The following is a 25303-nucleotide window of genomic DNA, read 5'->3' as shown; positions in this document are numbered from 1 at the left end:
AACAAACTCATATAAATCCTTTAAGGACTGACCTGTGTTTTATTTTTGATTAAAAAACAAAATGCACCTCGTGCTTATTTCTTCAAATGCACAGAAAATGAAACAAGGCATGAATCGGTAAATTTCAGCGAGCAGCTTAAAAGTCCATTTTTTGTTCAAACTACCGTGTCACGTGTATCAGACTGCAAGAATGACTAAATAATTTGTAACATTCATTGGCTTGGCGGTGAAATACATTGCAAAAACGAGACTATTACAAATCTCATTATCGATGAGAAAAGGCCGCGCCCTGGAAATTTCCTCTATGTTAAATGGCATGCAGAAATGCTGTTTCATTCGTGTCCATGAATAGGCTTTCAGTTTATGGGCATATCAATTTAACAGCCAGTGCGTATCGTATGTACAACTCTAATACCAAAGTAATGGATATTCTCTGTACTAATGTCACCGACAATTTCGAAGGATCCAGAACTAAGCTCTAATCGTCTGATCCACCAGCAAAAGGGTGATGAATTCATTCATCAATGCCAAAAGAATAATCCTTCTAGTGTCCTCGCCCCAGGAACAACAAACAGGCATCACGGCTGAAAAAAAGAATTGCTGGTACTTTGAATTGAGATGATTTTGAAAATCCCCCTGACTCGTAAAAAGTCAGACACTATGGCTTCCATTTGGCTTATAATTTTGAGCTAAACTTCTCGGTAATTTTCAAAAAGAGGAATAAGTGAAGACACAAAAAGGGTCACATGATGGAATTCACCACGGTTACGTATTGCTTTCTTTGGTATTTCGTTAGGAGCTGTTTCAAAACTGCCATCCCTATATTTATGAAAATTTAAAGATGAAATTACCGGTTTTGTAAAGTCAGCTTGATTACCTTATGGGTAGGTTTTAGGGGTTACATCGCTTTTTCTAAAATAATCTCGTTTAAGACATTTAATGATGGATCTTCAAAGCTCAACCAAAAAAGAGTATCAACGTGAAGTAATTTCAAAAGCAAAGACAGTTGCAAAGGAGACCATAATGTTGAACATCTAAAACCAGTGTTTCTTGAGGGTTTCAGGTGTCTTCAACTTCAAAGGGCCACACAGGGAAATTTAGCTTAAAAAATTAGGCCAATTGCTTCACAGCCTTTTCTGTATAGCCTACACGCACGATGACAAAATATTAAAGCCGAAATATCTGTGTAACAGTATTTGTCACTTTGTTTTGTTGTCTGAAATATTTTCGCCCACAGTGGTCCTAATAAAAGTGGCCATCATAAATATTCCCCGCATTGTACCACCAATTTTCCAATTTCGAGTTCAGGTGCTTGACCTTTATGTAAACCGCAGGCGTCTAAATGATTCTATTTTCCGATACAAACGTTTCCTGGGTTAGTCACTAATCTTTCTGTAGGTCCACCTGGACGTGGTTGGTTGGTAAATATCGAGAAAGACACTGGTTAGTTGGAAAATGCGCACCATCGTCTGCAGTGTCTTTCTCATAGCACTGTATTTTTTTAAATGGGAAGGGTCGGATGTTAGAGCACATTCGGGAAGGCATCTTAAATTGGAATCTCGCATCGTTTTTCATTAAGCGATTACTTTTTTTCATTTCGGCGTCATTCTCCCGGCACAGTCTGACGGTTGAGCTGTCGGCCAAAGTGTAACGACCGCCCGATACACTACTTAAGGAACCGCATTTCGATGTGCCTGGTATGGCACCCTTCACTCCCATGGCATACCCGCTGGGTTCACTGCCTGCACCGCACCACGCATCAAAAACCGCTTACGCGTTCTTGCATTCCAGGTGTTAATTTTGCTTGTCAGAATCTAAACTCAAGTCTCATTAATGTGTGTGTAGTTCATCCACAAGATCGTTAAACAGCTGACAGACTTTGTAGCAAGACCAATTCTGTGCCCCCCCCCCTTATGCCATTGAAAGCTTTCTTCCCAATCAAGTTCCCTATGCGCGATCAATGTCTCCGTCGTGAGCGATACCGTTGATATCACAACAAAATCTTTCGACAACAGCATGTACACAACTTCAAAATCACATATTCTATTGCCAACTGATCGATGGTATCTTCATAATGAACAACATCAGAGACTGCTCGTAGATCAACCTGCCGCCTGGCCAACTCTAGACTTTCCATCTCGTGCGATCATTTCGCTACATACAATCCAAAAGCCAAACATAACAGTCATCACAGATAAATTAGACAAACACCAAACTCACCCTTTCACTAGAAAAGTAATTCCCAGTTGACTGCAATCCCTTCAGGCCTTGTCTGGATTATTACCGACGGACGATTGGACATTGGCATTAGGCTATAATCCTTTCGTCCGTCCGCAATAATATTCCTCTGGAGAATAAGGGGTGGGTCCTTCTCGGCAGTGCGCTTAGAAACTGGGGCCAGCCTGCACACGGTAGGCAAAGACGGTATCTCCTAACGAACGTACAAGTACCGATGTATATGGCGCGATATCCTCTTCCCCCGAGCGTTGCCGCTAGTACCGGGCGCAGACGGTAGCCTTTTCTCGTGAATTCACTAAGTTGAAGAGCCCAGCCGTCGGATGAGGGTGGGAGCAAATCATGTCAAAATTCCACGGTGAAGTTTTACTCTTGGCGTGCGCACTTTCGTCAACAAGAGGCTCTACCTGCGTTGAATTTTCTCAACCTTCAGTGGACGTGACTAATAGTTGCAAACAGTGAACCAAGACGCTCGTCGGGGGGAGAACTTGTTTAACACTAGGTCAATAAATGACTGTATGAACTTGCCACCGTAAAACACCAGCGACTGGAAGATAAGCACAATTATGTATGACCACAAAGTGGTGGCCTGATCATTGATTCTGTTGCACACACTGTGCAGTAACGCGTGGTATTCCTTCGCGCGTGAAACTGACCTGGTGAAGCGCCCTCAAGTACCCCTGACGTCACGAGGTGACTTGCCTGGTCGAAACACCTGTCTTCAAAGGAGCCTATCCTAGAGCAGTGCCGCACCGTCCGACACGGACAGACGGATAGCTCATCCAATTGCACGGCCCTCTACCGCCTGCAACACCGATTCAAATCGTCGAGCTCGCGCTGTGGGCGCTTTACCACCTGTGTACAAACTGCTCCCGTCACGTGCACACATGCAAATGGGCTTAATCATTAGCACAACTGGGCTGGTACACACTGTACAGAGTAAGAAGTTCATGGCCATTTACCACACACATAGCGTTCTGGAAACATCTGATGACGATTAGAACATTGGCCTTTACTGATGTTGTATTATCTTCGTGGAAACTACTTCACCAAACCTATAAAGTTGAGCAAAAAACAACATGAACTACACTGGTGGCAAGCAAAAACAGACCCGGGCAAACGGGCAGTTGGAAGGTATTAAGTGACAACTGGCTTATATCAAAAGCAACTTTGGTTTGTAATCACAACCAGTCGCTAAGCATGTACACTAGCCACTACTACTATGGCATGGAGGCAGTCACAGACAATTTAGAGCCGTCATATAACATCGGAATGAAATCGCAGACAATCCAGAGACAAGCACGATTGTCCAAGGCGATTTACTCACTGCCGTTACAGCTTTCTAACACCGTTGGTGATTATTTGCGGCACCGTCTGCGTCGGTCGTTAACGTCTTCGGTGTTGATAATTATCACAACCTTCCGGTGTGGAATCATGAAAACGGCGTGGTTATAACTGCGCCGGTCATAATACCATCAGTGCTACACGCACGCGCATGCCCCAGAACCTCTTTGCCCCTAATAAAGTAGCCAATAGCGCGTGGCGTGCCTTGCATCTAGAACTGACCGCATCAGTTAGCAAAAGAAAAAAGACCGAGATTCGGATTGAGGTTCAATAAATGTCAAAATGGTTATTAAATCAGAACTTGGCGTTACAGTTACTGCAGTTGCTTTGAATTGACGCAGAAACTATGAACGCGTAAATATAACAAATTGATTTCATTTTGCATACAGGCCGGAAGTTGCTTTATAGTCCTTTTTGGCGGTGGTGGTGACAAAATGGTTTAGGACAAAAGTATATTTTCCGGGTGCTTTTTCAGATCCTTCCCTGAGATTTTCGATGTACACCAAGAATACCTGCACCATCGGTGCATCGCTTCGTTGTGCTTGATTAAAAGGCAGGTTTTGGTTTCAAGTCCTTGAGCTAAAAGCCATCTGCCAAATACGAAAACCGGTCTCCCTATACCGCTGTGGCCAATCATAACAGACAAGCCAGGGATGCTCTTCCATAATTTTCAACTCCGCCCCTGATGGTTTGAATTAGTGGAAATTCAAAGGAGACTATTTTATCTTCAGCCCACATTTCCCTCGATTTTGTTAGCTCAGAGGAGGAAGAGGGGAATTCGCTGTCCCTCGAAGCAATTCAAAGTTCTCTCTTGGCGACTTAGAGATTTTTTTCTCTACATCTTGGGCTTGGACGGCGCAACAAACCTCTGGACATTGTAATACGAAACGAAGAGAAGAACTCCCTACGGCTGATGCAGTCCTCGAGAGCAGCCAAAATTTGCAAATGTAAGGACAAGTGTCGGAGGGAAGGTTCATACAGACTGATCAGACTCGAATGATGAAATACAAACAGGTCTTCCAACTACTGAGGAAGGTTATTATTTGATTTTCCGAATAAACTGGGAATCGTTTACTGTTGGAATACAAGTTTCCTCCCGAAGGAAAGGAATGGGAAACTTTGGGACTAGGCAGAATTTTAACTTTATCACATTCTGAAAGTAAACAAGTGAACTGCCTTTTATGTCTGCATGTAAATCCTAGATAATGGTGTGGACAGACAGGATTTAAACAATCTGTACCTAGGAAAAGTCAAAATTACATTTCAGAAGCAATATTTAATTCTGTGCCGAAGTCCAGTGCGAAATAATCGCATGTAAGCTTCTACAAGTAATAATAACAACAACCTATAAAAGGCCCCTTTATGTCTTCTACAAACCATGAATATCTGAAGGGTTGAATTAATTAATATGCATCTTTAATATACTGTCTTGATCCACTATCTACTTGTCATTAATGGACAGTACAGAAGCTATAGTTAGTATTCCTAAGTGCAGTGGCACTACTTCCTATATCATAATAAATGAATAGTGTTGGTAGTCCTGTATAATGTTTGTAGTTAGTAATGATCTGTTAACGACTTCGACCTTGGTAGCGGAAGGAAAAATGCATGCATTATTTGCGGGAAAGGCTAGGAAGGCGCTCATATCAAATTGTAATTTGGCGCAAATGAACTGTTCACAGTGTCCCTAAGTAGTCCTGTCCCTGATAATTGCAATGATGCGTAGGCCTACATGTACAGACTGAGCCAGGTACACTCTGACTCAGTGTGGAACCACATAAACCGAATTGCCATTTTCAGGCATCAAATACGTTTTAAGCTTACCACTGGAGCTTAGGCACCTGTAAGTTACAAATCAGTGTATTCAAATCTGAATTTAGTCTCTTTAAAATTGTCGTGGCGTGCACGACTTGCGAGTCAGCGGCGTATATCTAGCTTTATGTGAGTGTGTGTGTGGGGGGATTCCAAAGCGAACGCGGCTTCGGGCTCAATCAACATGATGTTAGGGGAGAAACAAAATCAAAAGCCATACTCACGATCCCGTCATCCTTGCTTTTATTTTGTGATGTTGTTTTTCTTAGGGTTTCGGTGCTAATATTTGATACATAAATACACCAGTTACTTTCTTTCCTACTCATCTATGAAGTGTTACCCCCAAAAAATCCGACCGGGCCCCCCACTCCCCAACCGCTGGATACAGCAATGTTATGCTCAACTTTCCACTACTATACCAATACTAAAACCCTTACTTCACTGCAAAACCTCGGGTGTTAAGTTAACATTCCGGGTGCTTTCAGATGAGTCCCCTGATGATAACATCAAGAGTGTTACACTACCATCAGTTTACCATCACAGTTTTTCAGTATTACCAAGCCCACAAACATTCCCGAAACCATCGTCAGAACCGTCAGGCCACCAACTCCATCTTGGTTGAGCCCGTCATGCAGCAGTCGAAGGCGAGACAGGACGAATAGAAGTCACCATTACTCCCAATGTAACGGTGACTGTGTTTCACCAATATTTGCTTGATTTAACTCAAAATAGCTCTTGCACACAGTCACAATGGAAATAATGTGCTGAATGCTGAATTCGTGTATTGAATATTGAATAAAATTCTCTGTTATCCATTCGTTGTATTCACCCGGTTGGGGAATTCATAATACCTTCTTGGAAAGGAAATTTAGGAATTGATCATATTAATGACCGTGAGTAGAATCACAGCGGTAGCATTATTTGTAAGCAGCCCGCCACGTGGATTTGCCTGCTCTTCCCTCAGGGTAAATTAAGGTTTAAACCCACTCAAAAACCTACGGCAGCTGAGAATGTACAAACATCATGTTCGAATAGTCCTTGGAGGCATCTCTGCTATCACCTTTGGTTAATACGGATGAAACTTTTTCCACCCGAGGGACTCTGCCGGTGAACGACCTGGAATGACTTTACTTAAACTTCAACTCCATTAATTTAAGATGATAAGTTTATATCAAAATGTAAATGCGCATTATTGAATTGAATACAATTTTTGTAAATTGTTCATAGTGTGACAGAGGTGTGGGTTTGCGACTTTAGATAGAAAGGATTCCTTTTAAAAAAGACTTTAATTTGCAAATTGATGGCCGGGGTCTTTTTTTTTTGAGGGGAGGGAACTTGGTCCCATAATTGCCCAAAGCCTTTCACTCCAACTTGCTTCACTGTTCTACCCCCACGTGCTGGACTGGTTAGGTGTGAACTCGGTCAAGTACCTTTTCGGATATTGATCTCCTTCAAACTTGTCAAAAGGCATTAAGAGTTTGGAGGCTTATGGGTTTATTTTGTAATCAATATCTTTGTGGATTTCACCCTGAAAGTTCATGTTCTCCACCTTTGTTCACACACAATTCAGTCAACTTAGTACTCGAAAATAGTCAATTTAAACGTTGGCTAGCTCCAACCCTCACCAAACGCCTTCCGAATCCCCTCTACCGTCTTACAAAAGTATTTTGCTAACACCTCCAACTCCGTATCATTCTGAAAAGTTCCCAAGTTGTGAGTACATGTCAGACACAAAAAGGATCCCAGTGTCTGAACCGTAGCCTTGCGTCTTCCGAACTTTTGACCATTAGCATGTTTTAGTCAAGTGCGCGGCTACACAATCGGATTAACACGTTAATAAAATACATCCGGTGCCTCGAGGGAGTCAGCAACACAAGCACTGACTTTTGAAAAATGTTAATTATTTTACTCTGTCGTAGCTATTGGACATGCGAAGATCATTCGCGGGAGTAAACGACGAAGTGGTCAATACAAGTGCCCTAATCGGGAAGCGACTGTCTCGCTTGATGGATCAGTATCATTGAAAAAGCATTGCGTGTGCTCGGGTGACCACTTCAACATGAAGATCTAGTACGGCCGTGCACGCAAGATTTAGGATTGACAAAATGGGCTGATGCGCCTTCTGGCTGTTAAAGAAGGAACTGAAACAAAGGGAATGGCAGAAAATTTGAAGACGAGAAAATGTGAAAATGCGCCTTGTAAATTCATCCCCGAGTAGTTAACGTTTTGTTCACACTGATTTGCGCCACGACTGCCTCTTGAGATGTCACTTACCGTGGTCGCTTGCTAGAGATATATAGGTAGGGGTCACAGCTTTGTAAGTTTAAACGGCATTTGGCTATACTAGGCCGTACTCCAGTGAAAAAAAATAAAAATCATGCTTCCAACATGAAAGAAAAAGGGCAGCAGATATTTTGAATTGGAAACAACAAACGAGTAGCCAACTTCGTCAGTAGAGGGCAGCATATCAATTTATTTAGTCTCACCGTGGACTGGTCCCCGTCCCTGTGATATAGGGACCGGAAGCTAGCTGCGGATTAACGTGTACGATTCGCCCTCTCACCTTATTTTGGAAACTGAATATTTGCCTTTTTGTCAGATCAATAGCAATGTTTAGCATGAAACACTTTTTAGCGTGGACGCGAAAAATACAAATACCTATCCTCGCTTAGCCTCTGTTGATCACAGTGTGCTAATTTATTTTTCAAAGATTATTAACCATAAATCATTTTGCGGGAATTTATTTTAAATCAGTGCTTACTGTGTTAAATTCTATATAAATAAACAATTTATGGCGAAGTTATTTTTGGTAACGAGGAAAAAATAGCAAAATCTGCTACCAGCTCCTGCTTGATTTGTGCATTGAGCGGGCGCATCGTTTCCTCATTTACACAGGCCTACACCCAGCCGAATCCTTCCGGATTCATTACCCGCTACCAGTCCCTTGTAGTTACTCCATCGACAAATTGTGCCGTTATATAGTTGTAGAAAGCTCGGTGGAACTCCAAAAGAAAAAAAGCTTAGGAAAAATATTCGCTCCAGATCTGAAGTTGCCGACTGACATGAACTCCTTTGGATGCGTAATCGAATTGCCTAATCCCATCGGATAAACTTGAGTAGCATAAAGTAGTAATCCACCTATTCACGCTAAAATGATCGTTCATGGAAAACTCGACAATATTACATGCATGCTTCCGGTTTGATATTGGGACTATAGTCACAAACGTTCGAGTGACGAAATGATACGGCGGCACGGTGGAACGAGTTTAGATTTTGTACAGTCGACCATAATGACTATATAATGAAAACACAGGAAGAACTTCCAGCACTGAATCCCAAAATCTCAGCAGAGAGACAAACAGTGGTCATGAAGGTACGGACATTTCTAGATTTAAGAGTTGAGAATAAACATATAGCAACTTGCAATTGGAATGAAGTGCTCATATCTTCCTCCCCTCCAAGATTGAGATTACAGCGACGATCAATGGGGTTTTAAAATCCATGCAGTGAGTAGGGGCATAAAATTATGCAATTTCAGGAAAAAGTTGTTGCCCAGCAAAGGTGAAACTTGCGCATATTTTGGCGGCCCATAAAAAAATGCCAAATTTGTGGTCAGCTTTTAAGGGCCACCGTTGAATTGGACACACAGACAGTGAGGGTGTTTCAAGGGATCGCGATCAGCCGAAATCATGAAGCGCCCTCAAGAAAGTACGCCCAACAACCGTAGTCTGGTTCCCTTTGTCTTCTTCAATAAGATCATAATACAGATGAGGTTGGGTTTTTTAGTATCTATTCAATTCTGTACACAAATCCGAACAACGAAGCTCGTTCACTGACTGGTGGTTTGGTAAGCGTTTCTTGTAAGCAAACCTTTTTATGCATGACTGCCGGTAAAACGTGTCGGTGAAGGGAATTTCCGGGGAGAAAGTCGACTGAATCATGTGCTGGGGGGCCGCGAACATGTCGAAAAAACTCCCATTTCATTAAACAAAATTTGAAATGCAGTCCACTTCCAGGGACAAGACATGCCAGATTAGAGTTGAGAGCTAGAGAGGGCGGGGTTAAAACTTAAAAAGCAGACGTACTGTGGATGGGGAACTCGTTGACGTGGATCTCAACAGAAGTCCTGTAACCGTATTAACCAAAGATGGACACCCTGAGTTTATGATATATGGTCAGATGGTCCACCGGGCATTAATTATCAGTCTCCAAGGCCAAGGAAGTGATCCCCCAGAAGTAGTTTTGTCTTTATCTTAGTCCCAAGTCTGACCCTTTTTATCAAAGTTCAGTGCCTTATTCAGTTCATCAGATATTAGCTGAAAATTGAAAATAAGCATAAGAACTATAACATTTCAGATTGCACCATCAAGTCCAGACAACTCTCACAAGGAGTGTGCAATATGATACCTGCCATCCGATGGAAGCAGGTACTACCTCCACGCCTGGGCGATAGACTGTCCGTCTTAGTTGCCATCACTGAATTGTGGGTAGCGGGCCTCTTTGAGCTGCTGGTCATCCTGCCGCGCAAATATCCTGAAGCGACCACGTCCTATTGGCTGAGCGTCGCACTGGGGCTGTTCCTGTTTGTCAACACATTGGGGAACCTTCTCATGGCCATGGGCACCGAGCTGTCGATCAGTTCCAGCCTCTTGCCCACCGTTTTGAAACCCGGTTGGGATTACTGCTATTTGTGCCAGCAGAATTCGCCACCCAGATCCTACCACTGTGGCCATTGTGGTGTCTGCGTGCTCAAGCGGGACCACCACTGCCTTTTCATCGGCAGTTGCGTGGGCTACGCCAACCAACGGTATTACCTTATCTGCATCATGTACATCAGCCTAGGGGCCCTCTATGCAAACTACCTGAATATGGAATTTGTTGTAGAGAACGTGAGCCAAAACTTACATTGGACGACACTCCTGGCATCGTTCACGCCGATGTTCGGCTGGGTGTTCGGTCTCTTTCGGCCAGTGTCCTACTTCATCGCTTTCCAGAGCGGAACCTGCATGCTGGGATTCCTCGCTTTCACCGCCTTGTTTTGTTACCACGCGTACATTGCCCTTCGTGGCCAGACCACCCACGAGAAGCGGCGGATCAGAGACCGTTCGTACGACTTGGGCTGGCGGCAGAACATCCGTGATGTGCTGGGAACGCGCTGGTATCTCGTGTGGATCTTTCCCCTCATTACATCGCCACTTCCTGGTGATGGAGTTCACTTTTTAAAGCGTGGAATGGTTGGCTTGGAAGAAGTTAAGGATTTATGACTAGGCCAAGGACAAAATGATAGAGTGAAATCCAGTGTTGTACAATGTAATTGAGATATATTAAGACCATCACAAGACCTCCAGTCTGAATTCACAGTCTATTAAAATGAATCACAACAACAGCACTCCTTCATTGTCACCCTGTCACTTGTGATTGGTCACGCAACTGGTCATGTGACTGGTCTCATGATGACCTCTAATCACAACTTTACTACGGGTGAAATTGTAACATCTCAAATACAACTTAGTAATAACCCTGTTTTGGATCTTGATAAAACTGCATCTGAATGTTTGGAATAATATTATCATCGGTGGAAAGCGCAGCCTGATGGCCGCACCCATTTCCTATTGATATACATGTATATCCAGCAGGAGCCCAGACTTTCAATTCATCTTACAAGGCCACATATCCCATTCCATAAAAAAATACATATTCCTCAATCTTGTTCTGAGAACAATTTTCCCCAATATCCACACAAGTATTAACAAAATTGCCATTTCAAAGAGCAAGGGTATTGGCTACTCTCTAATAAAGGAAAATCATGACAGTCAACCTCGCGAATGTTTGCCAATAAAGTATTTGTAATTACAACATGTAAATGTTAACCGTATTGTACATGTACCTGTATGTTTAGATCATTCCATTGTTCAGTTAAATGCTCTGCGTTTCACACACTCACTGTAAACATGTATTTTTATTCTCAAGACACCTTTGTATAGTTTGATATTCTTAGGGATTAAGTATTATTTGTACGTGATTATGAAGGATTGGTGTACATGTATGTATGTGTTGAGAAGTTGTACCCAAATTACTACTTAGAACGTACTGTGATATATTTATTCTTAAGCACTGTACATGTGCATATTTTTCCATGGCAGAACTATTTTTCATTGACTGTGCTTTGAATACAGGCGATTCACAATGGTGCGCCACCAAGAGTTTGCTACACGTAGGCCAATCATAACGCGCGAAATTTGTGGGCCCTTTCCAAACGCGCATAAGGCCGACTGATTTCGCGCATTGTGATTGGCCAACGTGTTGCAAACTCTCGATGGCGCACTATTATGAAACGGCCGTATTACATTATGCAGATAAAACTGGAACTACACGTACGTTTAAATATCTGAAAATCATTCTAAATCTATTACAAAGACTGCTGTTGGTCGTTACCCAGATTGAACTGTACAAGGCCCCTAGGGTAATCTTTATTGCTCTGTGATAATGTGGCACAAGAATATTTATTAGTAAAGGCCACTACCTAGTTGAGAAAATTACCGGTAGTGTGATGCTCAACAGTAACTTTGAAATCAACTCATAAGAGTTTACTTTTTCCCTGTGTAGATTTCAGTGTTTGCCCACCAGAGAATAATTTTTGCATAGTTAACTGAAGTAGGGCCACGTTAATATTTTCTACGTGTAGAATGCACTGAATGGTCAACCAGCTTTTACATGTATGTCTGTATGGTTCCTGTGAGCTGAATTTTGTATGCTTGGAATGTGAAGTGCATGTCAATTTGTTGAGCAATGTTCTGTGCATAGAGCAATCTAATGGCATAAGTATAAGGCATGGTGGCCGGAAACAGTACTCAGATAATTTGCTTTAAAATTGCCGCAATGGTGACTTAATTTCAAGGGTCGCACTTCTGAAAATGTCATATCAGAAATTACACTAACTATTTCCAGAAGTTAATGTATTCATAAATGCAGCTTTTGAAATTTTAAATTGGAAGTTTATTAAATGTACACAGACCAAATGTGTGAGGAACATTGCGTTTACACACTGTACAGTATTTACATAAAAGTTTGTTTTTCCCTCGATGTCTTTTGAGAAACCAACTCAAGAATCTGAAGTCACTGCAGGTTCAACCATTTTCTGGTCATAACACCTCTGAGAAATGTTATCTAGCACCTCTACAGACAACTCGGCTTCTTATGTCTTCCATTTCCCCCGAGTCCACAGAGACTGACCCGAGTCTAGTCAGTGCTACGTGTATCCTAGACATGTTTCCTGATGCCTAAGGAGTGAGCCTGGGTGCCAGGCATACATGTAGCCACTGCATCAGATGAAGTTTAGTATCTTACAAATTTACATCCACGGTCTTCAACAACATGCATTCCATTGTAAGTGACTAGCATTGTCTGAAATCTAATACTTGGCTACAATGGGACAGATACATCCATGCAAATGTGTAGGGATGTTCAGCACACTGGAAGGGATCTATATTGCAGTATCAGCAATTGGATTGGCATGTATCGTTACACTGTTGATCCGTTTTTCAGCTAGTGGCCGGAATGACTTCTCATTGACGTGTAGCTTCTCCAAGTCATCAAGGCTTTCCAGGCCGTCAATCACCCTACGAGGGAAACAAAAACAGAAGGTAGAAATGTAGTGTCACAGTGAGACAGATGGGATAGCAGGCCCTGCGACCCTTAAGATATCCAGTGGTGTTTTCAACAGTCATTTCTGATGGGCCCCCTTTAATGGAACAGAGCATATTGGTGAGTTTTCGCATGTTGTGACTCTCACAGACCTGACAGTACTTGACTGATCACAATGCTCTCCACCGTTGGTGGGAGCCACTCAGATGGCCAGTGAAACATTTCCACAGTGATTTGATTTGTGTACATAACAGCACAAGCAAACAAGTCCTAAACTGAAGGTGTGTCCCAAGCTAACAGGGCTCATCATGCCAGCGTTTCTCCAGTTTCCTTTGAACATGTTGAATGAAACAACTGAGAATATTTCAATTCCCCCCGGATAGGATGCCAGTCCATAATAGGTTGCTCTCCGGCTGGATGGAGAGGTAGGGGTAAAGCCGCTCGCCCACGGAGACAGCATATGACCAGCAGCTGGATTTGAACACCTGACCCTCAGGACATGAGCCGCAAACCTTAAAACCACGAGGCCAGATCCCCCAAAATTCTGTTGACAGACAAAACTGTCTGATTATTGTGACACCCCCTCCACGGAGAAAATGCAACATTTTCCTGATAAATATATACTGCACGTAAGTCTTAGAATCTTGCCTGCATACATGCAGGATGTAACTTGGGCTAACGTGCCCTCAAAAAAATTCCTCGCATGGAAATCGCTCAGCATAAATCAGATTTTTTTTTTCAAACAAATGTGAAAACATATCTAATGAGACAAAGTGTGACTTACTTCCCAAAGATTGTATACTTCATGTCAAGATGAGGTTGCTTAGCGTACGTAATGAAGAACTGAGAACCGTTAGTATCTGGCCCGCTGTTTGCCATGGACACCACTCCTCGAACATTGTGCTGAAAAAAAAAATTTCAAAGGAACAAAGAATTGATTAGAAATGATTTTATATCAATGAAGCAGTCCAGCGCTCTCAATGGTCCAAGCTTCATGCTCCAAACATATCATTTGAGCCAGTTTCTTGCTTTCCTGTTGACTTGACATTTTTCAGACCTGGTTTTTTGTTTTAAGTACATACACACGTGGCTTAGCCTAAGCACATTTGACTTTCAGGCTGCACCTGAAATTGATGCCTAGGGCTAAGTCAAGGTCTTTGCCATCCTGAAATGCACAGGGGCGTTCTGACAATAGTCGTAGCCCATAAGCTTGTTTTGGACAAGGCCTCAATAACTTTGAGTGGAATCTGTTAGAAAATATATTCAGTGTCCTTCCCCCCCCTTTAAAAAATGCAGTAAGCCCCTCCCACCGTCTCGTATTGACGATTATCTACACAGCTTTTCTTATCAATGTGATGATGCAAAGAAGCGCCATCCTACCTTGAGATTGTCGACAAATTCATCTTCAAATTTCCGTCCCCATATGCTGGTTCCTCCCTTGCCTGTGCCCAGAGGGTCACCCATCTGGACCATGAAGCCCTTGATATTTCTGAAAGATGAAAAACCAGAACCAAACTGATGACAGTCTGCTAATATATTTCTTTAGCATTATCATTGTCATAGTTTCTTTCTTTGTTTCTTTTTTTTTGATGCCAGAGAGAGATTTCTTTTTTAATGGGGGCACAGGTGCAGTGGTGTTTGGGGGAGGAGCTAGTTGCACCCACCCCTGACATGTTGCCTTCAAAACAGGAATTGAAGCACCAGCATTCTAGAAACAGTACTTCCCCCTTTCTTTTTGGAGTTGAGGATTCTTTCATGGATGAAAAGTTTTATTCATTATTTGAGCGTCTTGATGGTAGCAAAAAATTCTTTTAACACTCGGCGAATCATTCTTTAACTTTTGTATTGATGGCCAGTTTTATTTTTACAGCCACTGGTAGGCAGGAAGCACAGATATGGCTTTGTACTTGAAAGTTGAATATCTAAGATCTTGAAGTCAGATTGGTATGCCTTCACTGTAGCCCAAGCAGCTCCTTCGTATCCACCATAAGTTTTTATAGGATGCTGTAAGATCAAGAATGCCTTTAGAGAGTCTATTAACGTATCACTCTATACGTGTATGCACATGGAACTTGATTTCCTGTAAAGGGTTTTCATTACAGAGAATCTACAAATGAGAATTGGTGAATTTTGGACAATTCCAGGAGATTCTTGGAATGTGCGTCCCCTGGGGGGGTGCTTCACTCACCTGTGTATTACAGTGTTGTCATAGTAACCGCTGGCACACAGTGCCAGGAAGTTTTCACATGCTTTAGGAACTTGTTCACAGAACAGTTCCAGTTTTATGTCCCCAACGTCCGTGTGGAGAGTCACGGCCTGAACAAAAAATAAACACAAAATATGGAATTTTAAACAAAAATTATGCCACTTTGGGTTTGAGACCTGGAAACATACAAGGCCATGCTTTTTTGGGGGGGGATATCTAGGGATTTTCCCATATAATTTTCACAAGCTATCTGTGAGAGTGATTTGGTGTTTGATGCACTTTGGGGAGGGAAGACAATGGAACATTACAAAAACTTGTCCTCTCTCAGCAATAAGCAACTTTCAATAAAAAAAAACATTTATGGGTGTGCACAAGGGGTACAGGGGTTGCACGGAAACGAGTTACATGTACTCTTATAACCAATGGGCTGGAACTTACGCATATTAGAGGGCTAGTGCAAGGGCAAATTAGAACCATATCTTCAGGAGGGAAGGGGGGAGACTCATTTTGGGGGATGCCTAATTTAGAAATCTTCACATGCACTTTATGGCCTTTCTGAGAATTTCAAGTTACATACATGTATGTACATGTATTTGCCCTTTTTACATACTTTTTGAAGGAAAAGAAATTAAATAGACCGAAAAAAACCAATTATTTTTAAAAAAAAGTTTGCTCCATTTTTAGGCCGGTCTGGGTCCATCCCCCTCGTCCCATGCCCCCCTGGATCTGCCCTTGGGCTAGTGTTGCTCTGGTCATTGTCATGAGAAAAATTGTATCAATGTAATGAACAGCTCTCTTTGAGTGTTTTGGTAGGCTTGATCAAATAACTTAAAATACCAGTATGCGCATGTTGAAATTTGTTAAGTTGCTGGAGATGACGAAGGGTACCTATGCATGGGGAAGTGGTAGGTACATGTACAGTCGCCCCGACCACTAATACCTATCACCCACAATGGGCGCTGGAATGGGCTGAGACTGGACACTGCAACTGGATGACACCTGCTGATGCCCCCCTTTTGTGGATGAAGGTCACTCCAGTTTTGTCCATTCCAGCCCGTTTCAGTTCAGCGCGGATTCTCAGATTCAGGATTCTGTACAGGGTGGACAAACGCAACCCAATTTTTTTGGGGGGGGGGGGTTTCCGGGCATCTCACACACACCCAACACGTCATTTTTGCCACCTTGCTTTGCTACAGAAATGCAAGCTGAGGTACCTCAGCAAATGTGGACGCCCACAAGTAGCTTTCAAATTCTGGCTACTGATCCCACTGGTAGGCCTGCAATCAGAGGTTTCCGCCAAGAACAGATAGCTTGCCAGAAAGTGGCTTGCTACCTGTCATGGCAGGGAATGGATACATGTACATGTATATCTGTGTAAGGTTTCTCTTTTTTTTTCTTTTATCAATGATTTCCAGAAGAGGGGTATCAATGGCGAACACGACCAAAAAAATTATCACCTCCGACAATGTACATGCATGTCAAATACATGTACACGTACAACCCAAATTGGCCAGGGTTGGCCACCTCAAATTAACTTGATTAAAACCACTTGTACATGTACATGTATAAGTACTGACCAAGTTCACTGATTTTTTTTAAACTGTTTTATTAGAAATGTTAGTTATTACAAGCTGAAACCAAAACCCGTATCAAAATGTTCTCATACATGTTTTAACCATCATTGTTTAACAATAACTGAACAGATTAGTTACAGTAACAAATTGGTCTTCAGTACTGTAAAATGAATAGTGTAGAATCTTTCTGGGGTGGAACATTGGAAGTTACATGTTACCAACACTGTACTTTAATGTTTACCTCTTGGCTCTACATCAAAATCCTGTGAACCAGGCTCAGAACTTTTAACTATGGTTAAAAGGGGTTTTTGTGTTCAATAACCAGTCCTTCCATTGTAGTTTCTGGTTCATAACAGAATCCAGTAAACTGGACTCTAATTTTAGCCCAGTTGAAAACCTTTTACTTTTGCTCTTGGCACCTCTATCTGAGATGGACTTGCCTAGTCTGCAAGAACAACATGAACAAGTAGCTGCTTTATACAACATTTAGATCTCATCTTAGGTTCAGACATATGTGAAGTTTAAACTTTAACCTGTTTATTAATTGCTTGAATGATTGATTTTAATAAAATAAGTTGACTTAAATCGCATCATTTAAATTCTGCTTCGCTTGGCCCATCTTGAACGTGCGTTAAAGACTGGCTCGGAGAAATGGTCACGACTATGCAATTAGGGCATCATCAGCGTTAACTATCCTGTGCCAGTCTTGAACGGGTGTTTGAGACTGGCTCAGAGAAATGGGCACGACTATGTGATTAGGGCATCATCAGCATTCACTATCCTGAGCCGGTCTTAAACGTTAGTTTAACATTGACCAAGCACATATTTATTCCCATTCACAAATACTATTTCAGAGTCAAAAGAAATCAGTATACGATAAATTTCCGAGGATTTTATCCAAGAATTTTGAGTTTGTTTTCTCGAACATCCTCGCCCGTTTGACGGTACATTTATATTCCTTATATGAGTAGTCTAAAAGTATTTCCTTATATGAACTTGGATATTTAATTAAAATATAACTGTAGATACAGTGTGTTCAATTAAGTTATACATGTAAATAAAGCCACTATAGGTGGCAAAACATTGAAAGTGTAGGTTGAGTCATGCATGCCATGACCAAAAACAAACAAATACTGTTACAGAGAACAACAAAATTAAGGAAAAAATACACTGACATATGTAATTATTTGATTATGAAACAACATTATGAACAGTGCACTGTGAGCAGGATAAAAAAAATGAAGTTTGAATGGCTCAGCTGCGCAGAATATATAAGATACAATTTCAGCGTCCATTAAGTTTTATATGACCTGAGACATCTAAGAGAGATCGATATGTAAGTCATTCCAATACCAACTAATCTACTTTTTAAAAATAAACATATTATGAAATCTGATTCTTGTTATTGAGGTGAAAACATCAATTCTAGCTCAACCAGCTTAACTATGGTCTGCAAGCCTACTCTCTCTAAATCTAGCTTTCCTGCAAATGTCGGCCAAGAACATCATGGAAGAAATGGAGGCAATTGGCCTTGGCCCTGATGTCCACTGAAATGTTTCCATAGGTGACTTGATATTCTGATGGAGTGCCTCATGCAGACGAGAAATTGCCATCTTTTCATGAACAAAATTTCTTCCCTGTAAATGGACATGTACAAAGCAATTTGTACGATTTGGGAAACAAAACACACACAGTCACACTACCGCGCTAACCTTACATACCTAGTGTGGATGTGTGAACAAAAGATGTCCACACGATGCAGGAAAGGAAGACGTTCTGTGGACTTACACATGTCCACAGGACTTTTCCCTTTCTCTCTAAAAAAAAAAGTTGAGAGGCATTTTAGGGTAGGGGGGATCCGTCGTAAAAGGAAGAGGAATAGTCAAGGAAACCTTGGACAAAAAGCAGCTGAAAATTGTGTTCCCAGTTCAAGAAAATGAGCATTTTCACTGAGTTTTCTTAACTGCATGAAAAGAAAGAAATGTCCACCCTAGGTATGTAAGGTAGGTGTGGGTGGGTTCACGAACTAGGAATACATGTATCATTCTTGATACATGTAGTACAATGTATATAGAAATTTGTCCTGAGCAGTTGTTTTGTAACTTGTACAAAAAGGCACCTTATGAACTGATGTCAGGGCTGTTTAATTTTAGCAGTGATATTTTGGCCTTTTCGTAGACACCCAAAAATATGGCTCCCCCAATGCTGATCCACAGAACTCTGGGGACGACCCCGGCAAACAACCCACGAACTCCCCTGGTCCTCATAATGTCTTTCAGCACACCGGGGATGTTCCCTTTTGCCTCCTTGCTGTCTTTGGCTGCTAGTATGATCCTTGTTTTGGCCACATCCAGAGGAGTGGTAACTCCTGCAGAGATGCCGCCAGCAACTGCCCCACAAATGGACGACTGCCAAGCATCGACCGGTCTCCCTTGCCACTGGCCCCATCTCACTTTCAAAATCTCCCACAGGGGGAACTGGATGATCGAGAATGGAATCTCCCGCATGACGGTGCTGAGGTAGCCGCGGTACAGCCCTCTCACCCCTTCTTCACGCAAGACTGATCTGAGGATGCTGGTGCTGGCATGCCGACTAGCCTGAGCACGTTGCTTCACTACCTCCACAGGTACTCGGATCAGGCAGGCGACGACTTCACCCAATGACGCTGCCATCATGTGTGTGATGGGCTCATAATAGTTGCCAGCCGACCCCAGCGAGGAGCTTATGTGCTTAGTGAGCTCGTATGTACAGAAGAACACCCCGGCCGTGGGTGCCGACCCCAAGACCGCCGGCCCTAGGCCAGCATAGATTCCACGGAATCCCCCAGCTTTGAGAAATCCACCGGAGCTTTGGAGGCGTGTCTTGATTGTGTCCAAGGGGAAGAGGGAGGCGTCAACTGCAGTCCCAGCCAAGCCCCCTGACACTAAGGCCACAAGCAGGGGTGGAGTTTGCTCACTCATTTCTGAGGCAAGTAGAACAACAAAGACACTTGTAAGCAAGCCACACTTAAGACAAGTAAACTTTTATCTGTGCATCAATTATTTTTATTGCATCACCGGTACACTTACATAATTTAACTGTAAATGAATCACATTTTAAAATTAAATGAGATGATACCAAAAATAATCTGATGCAAAGGGTCGTTGAGATTTTTGGATCAATTATGATCTACATGAAGTTCCATACGATCCCCAAACAGATCGTCTCATCTTGTGCTCTCTGGGATCACGGGAGAATCTCAGTTTTACGAACATTTTTGAAAAACAGTAAGTTTCCAATGCCTGAAGTTCTGACCCTGGTATCATTTCATCCCATCCAACCAAAACAGCACTGCACTGTATGCATGTACGGTAAAGGCCTAGATTCCTCAGGCTTGCATGTATGGTAGGTCTTGGATGTACTCACTAATTACAGCAACTGTGTATTTCAACTCAAATTTCGCCAGCGTGTTTTTGAATGACGTCCAACTGACCAGGATAACAATGCTCATGTAGCAAAATGTCTGCCAAGTCACAACGCCATTCCTGGGTTTGCCAATTTGGTAGATTGGGGGAGGGGGTCGATTTTTTTTAAAGCTGACGTCGTTGAAAACATTCAAGAATGGCATCATGAAAAATTTCTCATTTCCCCCCATTGTGAACCTGGATAGCCTACTGCGCCCCAGCAGACACTAAAACATGGATCCAGTGTAAAATATAGGACTTGGGTATAACTTTCCTTCTTGCACTTTTTGAAAAACATCTTCCACAACCCTGAACTAGAAAAATGGGAATTCGATGGCACATTATCAGGATTACAGGAAAATCGTGGAAGCAACTGCCGACTACCCAGCCACTCAAAATGTAACCCTGTTGAAATCATGGAATACGAACCGCTGATCAAAGCAAACAATGAGCAAACATGTCCAGCGCATGTACTGCAAATGAAATTATGCAGGGCCTCTAAGTCCGTTTATATGTTGAGTGCAATCAGTCATTCAATATGCAGAGTTAGCAAATTTTATGTACAAGATTTGTCAATAATTCTGCCGTCTGCTGGCATGGGTCACGGCCAATAAGCAATTTCCGAGTTCAATTTGAATAAAATCAGGTACACTGAGTTATCTGATTGCACATAAACATAACAATTTGAGTTCCCCAGACTAAAGACACTGTTGCTATACCTCGTGATTCCGGGCAAGCTTTGGCATAGCTATCGCCATCTCTGGAATGGACTGGTTCCTTTGTGCCGTTCTTAAAGCGTACCGCTATTAGTGCAAGGCGTCTCTTAGGTAACTAAGCAAAAGCTTGCCCCAGATCATGAGGTTCAGCAACGTTGTCTTTAGTCTGGGGAATTCAAATTGTTATGTTCACATGAATTTATAGAACTCAGTGTACCAGATTTTATTCAAAGTTAACTTGCAAACGGCTTATTGCCTTTTCTTCTAATTCACAGATGTCATGGACATGACGCATGTGAAAAATTGTTTCCAAAAAAGGGCAAAAAATGAAGATTTTATGCAGGATCGGGCAGAGCTAGCATATTCTCCTTCCTACTACAGTTTAATACACAAAAAAAACCAGTTAAATTAAGACAGGTCTTTTTCAAACATTTTCGTCATAAGTCCACCCTCCACAACCTCCAGTTACAACTCCACTAGGAGTAGGAGTAGTTTTAGAGGAACAGCAACCAGTAACGAAGAGTGCGAGCTGTCCAGAAACTGGGCCAGTTTTTCAGGGCAAAATACATGCACATGTGTAGTCCGAGTAACTTGGACTCTACAAATCGCCTTTTTAAACATTTGAACCATATCCAACATTGTCCAAATGTTAAAAAAAGCATCGGATTTGTAGAGCTCAATTTATTAGTTACTTGAACTAGCTATAGCATACCCCCAGAACTAGGGAGTCCAGCGAAACGGCACCTCTAAATTTTATATCTGGAAGCGGGTAAAAGTGTTTGTTTTCAATCAATGATTTCTGCCCTTTTTGTGCATCAAATTCTACATTTTAAAAAGTGTTTGTGTTGTAAAAGAACCGAAATTTGTATGTCTGTTTGCGTCAAGCTTTGGGTATAAAGTATGATGAAAATAATGTAAGATCAGGGCCACTTACACTTCGTCAACAACTGCGTGCGGCCATCTTTGTTTGTTGCCGTGTGACATAGTCTCGTCTAAGCCTAATTCATATCTTGCGAGACTCAACCAGGTTTGGAACAATGATGTCATCATCTTGTAGAGCTTAAAATACTCTTTCATTTGATGCATGACTCAAGGCATTTGACTAAAGCACCATCAAGCCTTGTTTTGGTTTGTGAAGACTACAATTTCTCTGTTGAAAATCCCCCAAAAAACATGTATAAGGAGTTGATGAAACATATATGAAACGGTGTTTATTTGGAAGTTTAGAATTTCAGGAAGAAAAAGAAGGTTTTTTTTGTCAAGATCGATGTCGAACTGGTGGCAACAGCCCTTTTGTATTCGGGTGCTGTTGTATGGTGTATGCTTGTGCATCAGATCGATGGATGGTGCACGGGAGAAAGATGCAAAAAACAAGCGCATGTTGTTTCAATCAAATGTTATCAAAAGACCCCTGTCAAACACGAACAGACTTAAAATGACACCTGGCAGACTTGGTCCCCTATTTTTGTAGCTATTTATCGATGACAAAATATCACATCAAATTTATGCTTCAGTGATCTTTCGCACATCACTAAAAGTTACGGTACATGTACCTTGTGTTTATTATTGATAAAGTTCTCCATAATAAAAGATATTGTTTACTTTACACTTCCTCTGTGACTTTACTACAGATCTTTGCCCAACGCTGGCATGTCTGGAAGTGGAACCGATGAGGAATAAGATTCCATGTGGTTCAAATACGTTGATGAAACGAAACTTGTGCCCACCCCCGAAAAGAGACGGACTATTTACACCCAATTTTAAAACAAAAAAATTCCTACCTTCACTATACTTACAGCTATTGAGCTAAATTTTATACCACTCAGTTTCTTTTGAAATTCTCTTTCCATTGGTACTAAATTTGTGGGGCTCAAACAAAAAACCTGAAAAGTGTCTGCAGGTCGGACTCCCTACGAGAACTGTGGGGTCCGATGTCCGCTCCGCACACATGTAGGCCCTAATAGTAATGTGGCTGACCGCACAGTGGCAAAGTCCCTTATTTTGCCACTTAAGCCTACTGTGATAATCAATCGGACTCTAAATAGGTGGGGAAATTATAGCCCCACTAGTGTGGCACGGATCACTCCCGATTTGAGTGAGAGTCCGTGCCACACTAGTGGGGCTAGGGAAATTAGGGACCTGGCGACCCACAGTTCTGGGGTAACGCCGTGTTTTATTCCTCCATAAGTACATGTAGATAATAGTAGTAGGCCTAGACTAGCCTGTAACTTACCATCGCTTGTTCAGCGTTCAGTGTTGTGAATGGGAATAAAGTTTTCAGGTGTGGACTCTGCCAGTGGGGCCTCTGACGTAGTCGAACATGTAGTCGAAGTATCAGCAACGAATCTGTTTAAAATCTGTGGCATTTGAGGTAGGCCTATGTGTACAGTGTACATGTGGGTCGTCACGCGTATCACACCATGATCACACGTGCGTGAAGTTCACCAACCTCATGACGCGAAGCTGAGCAAAATATGAAAAGTGTAAACCACGTCTACTCTGCATCTGCTTCCCTGGCCGTGGCTGCGGCTAGAAATCACATACGAGTCCATGGTGAGCCAGTTTCCATAATGTCGTGTGCAGTTTCAAGCCACAGCCATGTGATTCGGACACGGCTGTTTGCGTTCTTTTCCAATTGTCGGCTTCGTCTCCAAAGCGGCTTCAGGCTGCTCTAAAGTCCCCCGAATTGAGACCTGCAACTTTAGCACAGCTCCAAGTCCTATTACACAAATACCAAATCCAAACGTTTTGGACTTTTTGCAGTGTTGTGACATAATTTCAAAACGTTCTAAAGTGGGTTCAGGGCGAAGCCACCGAAAACTTGTAAATCGCCATCGTTTGCTTAAGGTTGAGGGCGCTGTCTTCATTAATCGATCCGCCATATTTCGTCTTCGTCACGTCGTCGCGTCGCCCCCGCTCTGGCTAGGCTTGATGCATGCGCGCCCACACCCGTACCGTTACGTTTGGACAAAACGGTATTCCCTCGTCTCGTAAATCTACAAATCAAACCGTGCTGAAAGCTTGGACGCCTCAAATACAACGTAGGTATGCACGTTAGGATGTTATAGACGAGACAGAGAGATGTTAGTGTGCCTAGAAATCATGATTCGGCACGCCTGCTAACATTTCTGAACAGATACCTGTTCGCGTTCGGTGTGTCTCCTATAGGAACTCCGCACGCTGGTGCGTAACAATGTGTGCGCATATCCACGTGCAAGCGTGGCATGACGTTACACATTTTACTTGTGCTTGTGTACCTCCGCCTAAGCAAAAGGAGTCCACAATACAAGTAATTTGACGGTGTGTGGACTTGCACATGTCCACAAATTATTTTCCCCTCTCTGAAAAACTGCTTCAGAGGCTTTTTGGGGGTGAAGGTTATCTTACAGGGCCGTGGTTAGCCTCCCTCCATGGGCCTACTGTACGTTATCATCGCTGATTATTTGAATATTTGGCAAAATGAAGAGGATGTGTAGTCAAGGAAATTATCATCAAAAATTGAGCTCGAAGGTGTCATACTTGTTGAAGAAAAGAAGTATTTTCCTCAGAGTTTTTTCATCCACGAACAGATGGATCACAGAGTGTCCACGTAGGCCTACTCCCAGTTTTGGGGGTACACTACGTACATGTACTTGAAATAAGTACTGTGAGTGGTGTGCAAGGGCAGTGCCAGACAAGCTGTGGTTGGAGTTCCATCTTCATTACTTTATGTGATGCAGTCAGGGAGTCCACCAGAAGGGTGAATTTATTAATGCAACTGTGCATATCTTGCATGCATATGATGCATGCAACGATATACACTGTACATGTAGGGCATGCTAATGCCACCATGTGTATTAACATGTATAGTGTATTGCATTATTTGATGCATCCCTGGGCTAACCACAGCTTATAAATAATGGCAGTGCGAGACGCACATTTAGATTTACATGTACATACATGATGTATGTTTTTAAGTTTATCAACATACATGACATGTACAACTTGGCATTTTTACTGTTCTCTTCAGGACTAAGGGTTTATAATGTAAATGATGTTTTATCATGATTCATCCCAGCAGTCTGCAGCTACCACTGTACCGATGTGTACATCAATTAACCCTCCTTTGGTTTTACAGCACAAATGTGCACAAGTGCCCACAGTCACTCTCTTGCATGTGTTTTCTATATGGAACACAAACATGCACAGGTTCAGTGTGTACACAGTTGGTTGCCAGCACAAAATGACCCAGGGTCTTTTGTGCTGTCCTCTTCACTGCATTTGGTTTACTGGACAATTATGCGCTTGAAACAGTGAAGCACAGTTGTTGGGCAGCACAAAAGTGCAATC

General features: G+C 42.3%; 5 protein-coding genes across 16 annotated transcripts in view; 2 read left to right on the top strand and 3 right to left on the bottom strand.

Annotated features, from left to right (window-relative positions):
* Positions 1 to 3017, bottom strand: part of LOC110976301 (short transient receptor potential channel 4-like) — a 106543-nt gene extending 103526 nt beyond the window's left edge. For both annotated transcript variants that reach the window (XM_022229445.2, XM_022229450.2), the window contains exon 1: positions 2221 to 3017. The gene's annotated coding sequence lies outside the window, so the exon portion shown is untranslated. The remainder of the gene's footprint in view (positions 1 to 2220) is intronic.
* LOC110976357 (uncharacterized) overlaps positions 1 to 25303 on the top strand; it is a 159621-nt gene that overhangs the window by 104630 nt on the left and 29688 nt on the right. The window contains exon 1 of one of the 10 annotated variants that reach the window (XM_087143128.1): positions 23859 to 24015. The exons of 8 other annotated variants lie outside the window; for them this stretch is intronic. The gene's annotated coding sequence lies outside the window, so the exon portion shown is untranslated. Of the gene's footprint in view, positions 1 to 23858; positions 24020 to 25303 lie in introns of those variants that run through there. One more of the 10 variants, XM_087143129.1, reaches the window with a different exon arrangement.
* LOC110976356 (putative palmitoyltransferase ZDHHC24) lies at positions 9140 to 12421 on the top strand. 2 transcript variants are annotated; one of them, XM_022229549.2, is made up of 2 exons: positions 9140 to 9238; positions 9748 to 12421. In XM_022229549.2, the coding sequence occupies exon 2, from the start codon at positions 9792 to 9794 to the stop codon at positions 10653 to 10655; it is 864 nt and encodes a 287-aa protein (XP_022085241.1). In that variant the 5' UTR covers positions 9140 to 9238; positions 9748 to 9791; the 3' UTR covers positions 10656 to 12421. The 2 variants fall into 2 exon arrangements, with proteins under 2 accessions (XP_022085241.1, XP_022085243.1); XM_022229551.2 differs by having other exon boundaries at positions 9172 to 9251.
* slc25a26 (solute carrier family 25 member 26) lies at positions 12365 to 24165 on the bottom strand (the record flags this gene model as incomplete). The annotated part of the gene is made up of 5 exons (XM_087143530.1): positions 12365 to 13010; positions 13820 to 13938; positions 14416 to 14524; positions 15224 to 15351; positions 24115 to 24165. Coding segments are annotated over 5 exons (543 nt in total), but the record flags the coding sequence as incomplete, so codon positions are not given.
* LOC147797501 (mitochondrial S-adenosylmethionine carrier protein-like) lies at positions 16823 to 23795 on the bottom strand. Its single transcript, XM_022229554.2, has 2 exons — positions 23208 to 23795; positions 16823 to 19777 (listed from the first exon to the last, which is right to left on the bottom strand). Exon 2 carries the CDS (start codon positions 19773 to 19775, stop codon positions 18936 to 18938), a length of 840 nt encoding a protein of 279 aa, XP_022085246.2. The 5' UTR covers positions 19776 to 19777; positions 23208 to 23795; the 3' UTR covers positions 16823 to 18935.

The sequence above is a fragment of the Acanthaster planci genome, linkage group LG11 (assembly GCF_054643075.1).
Source record: "Acanthaster planci isolate LZ-2023a linkage group LG11, COTS_SCS, whole genome shotgun sequence".
Taxonomy (NCBI): Eukaryota; Metazoa; Echinodermata; class Asteroidea; order Valvatida; family Acanthasteridae; genus Acanthaster; species Acanthaster planci.
The sequence above is the reverse complement of the archived record's forward strand: the minus strand, read 5'-3'. Positions and strand labels throughout refer to the sequence as shown.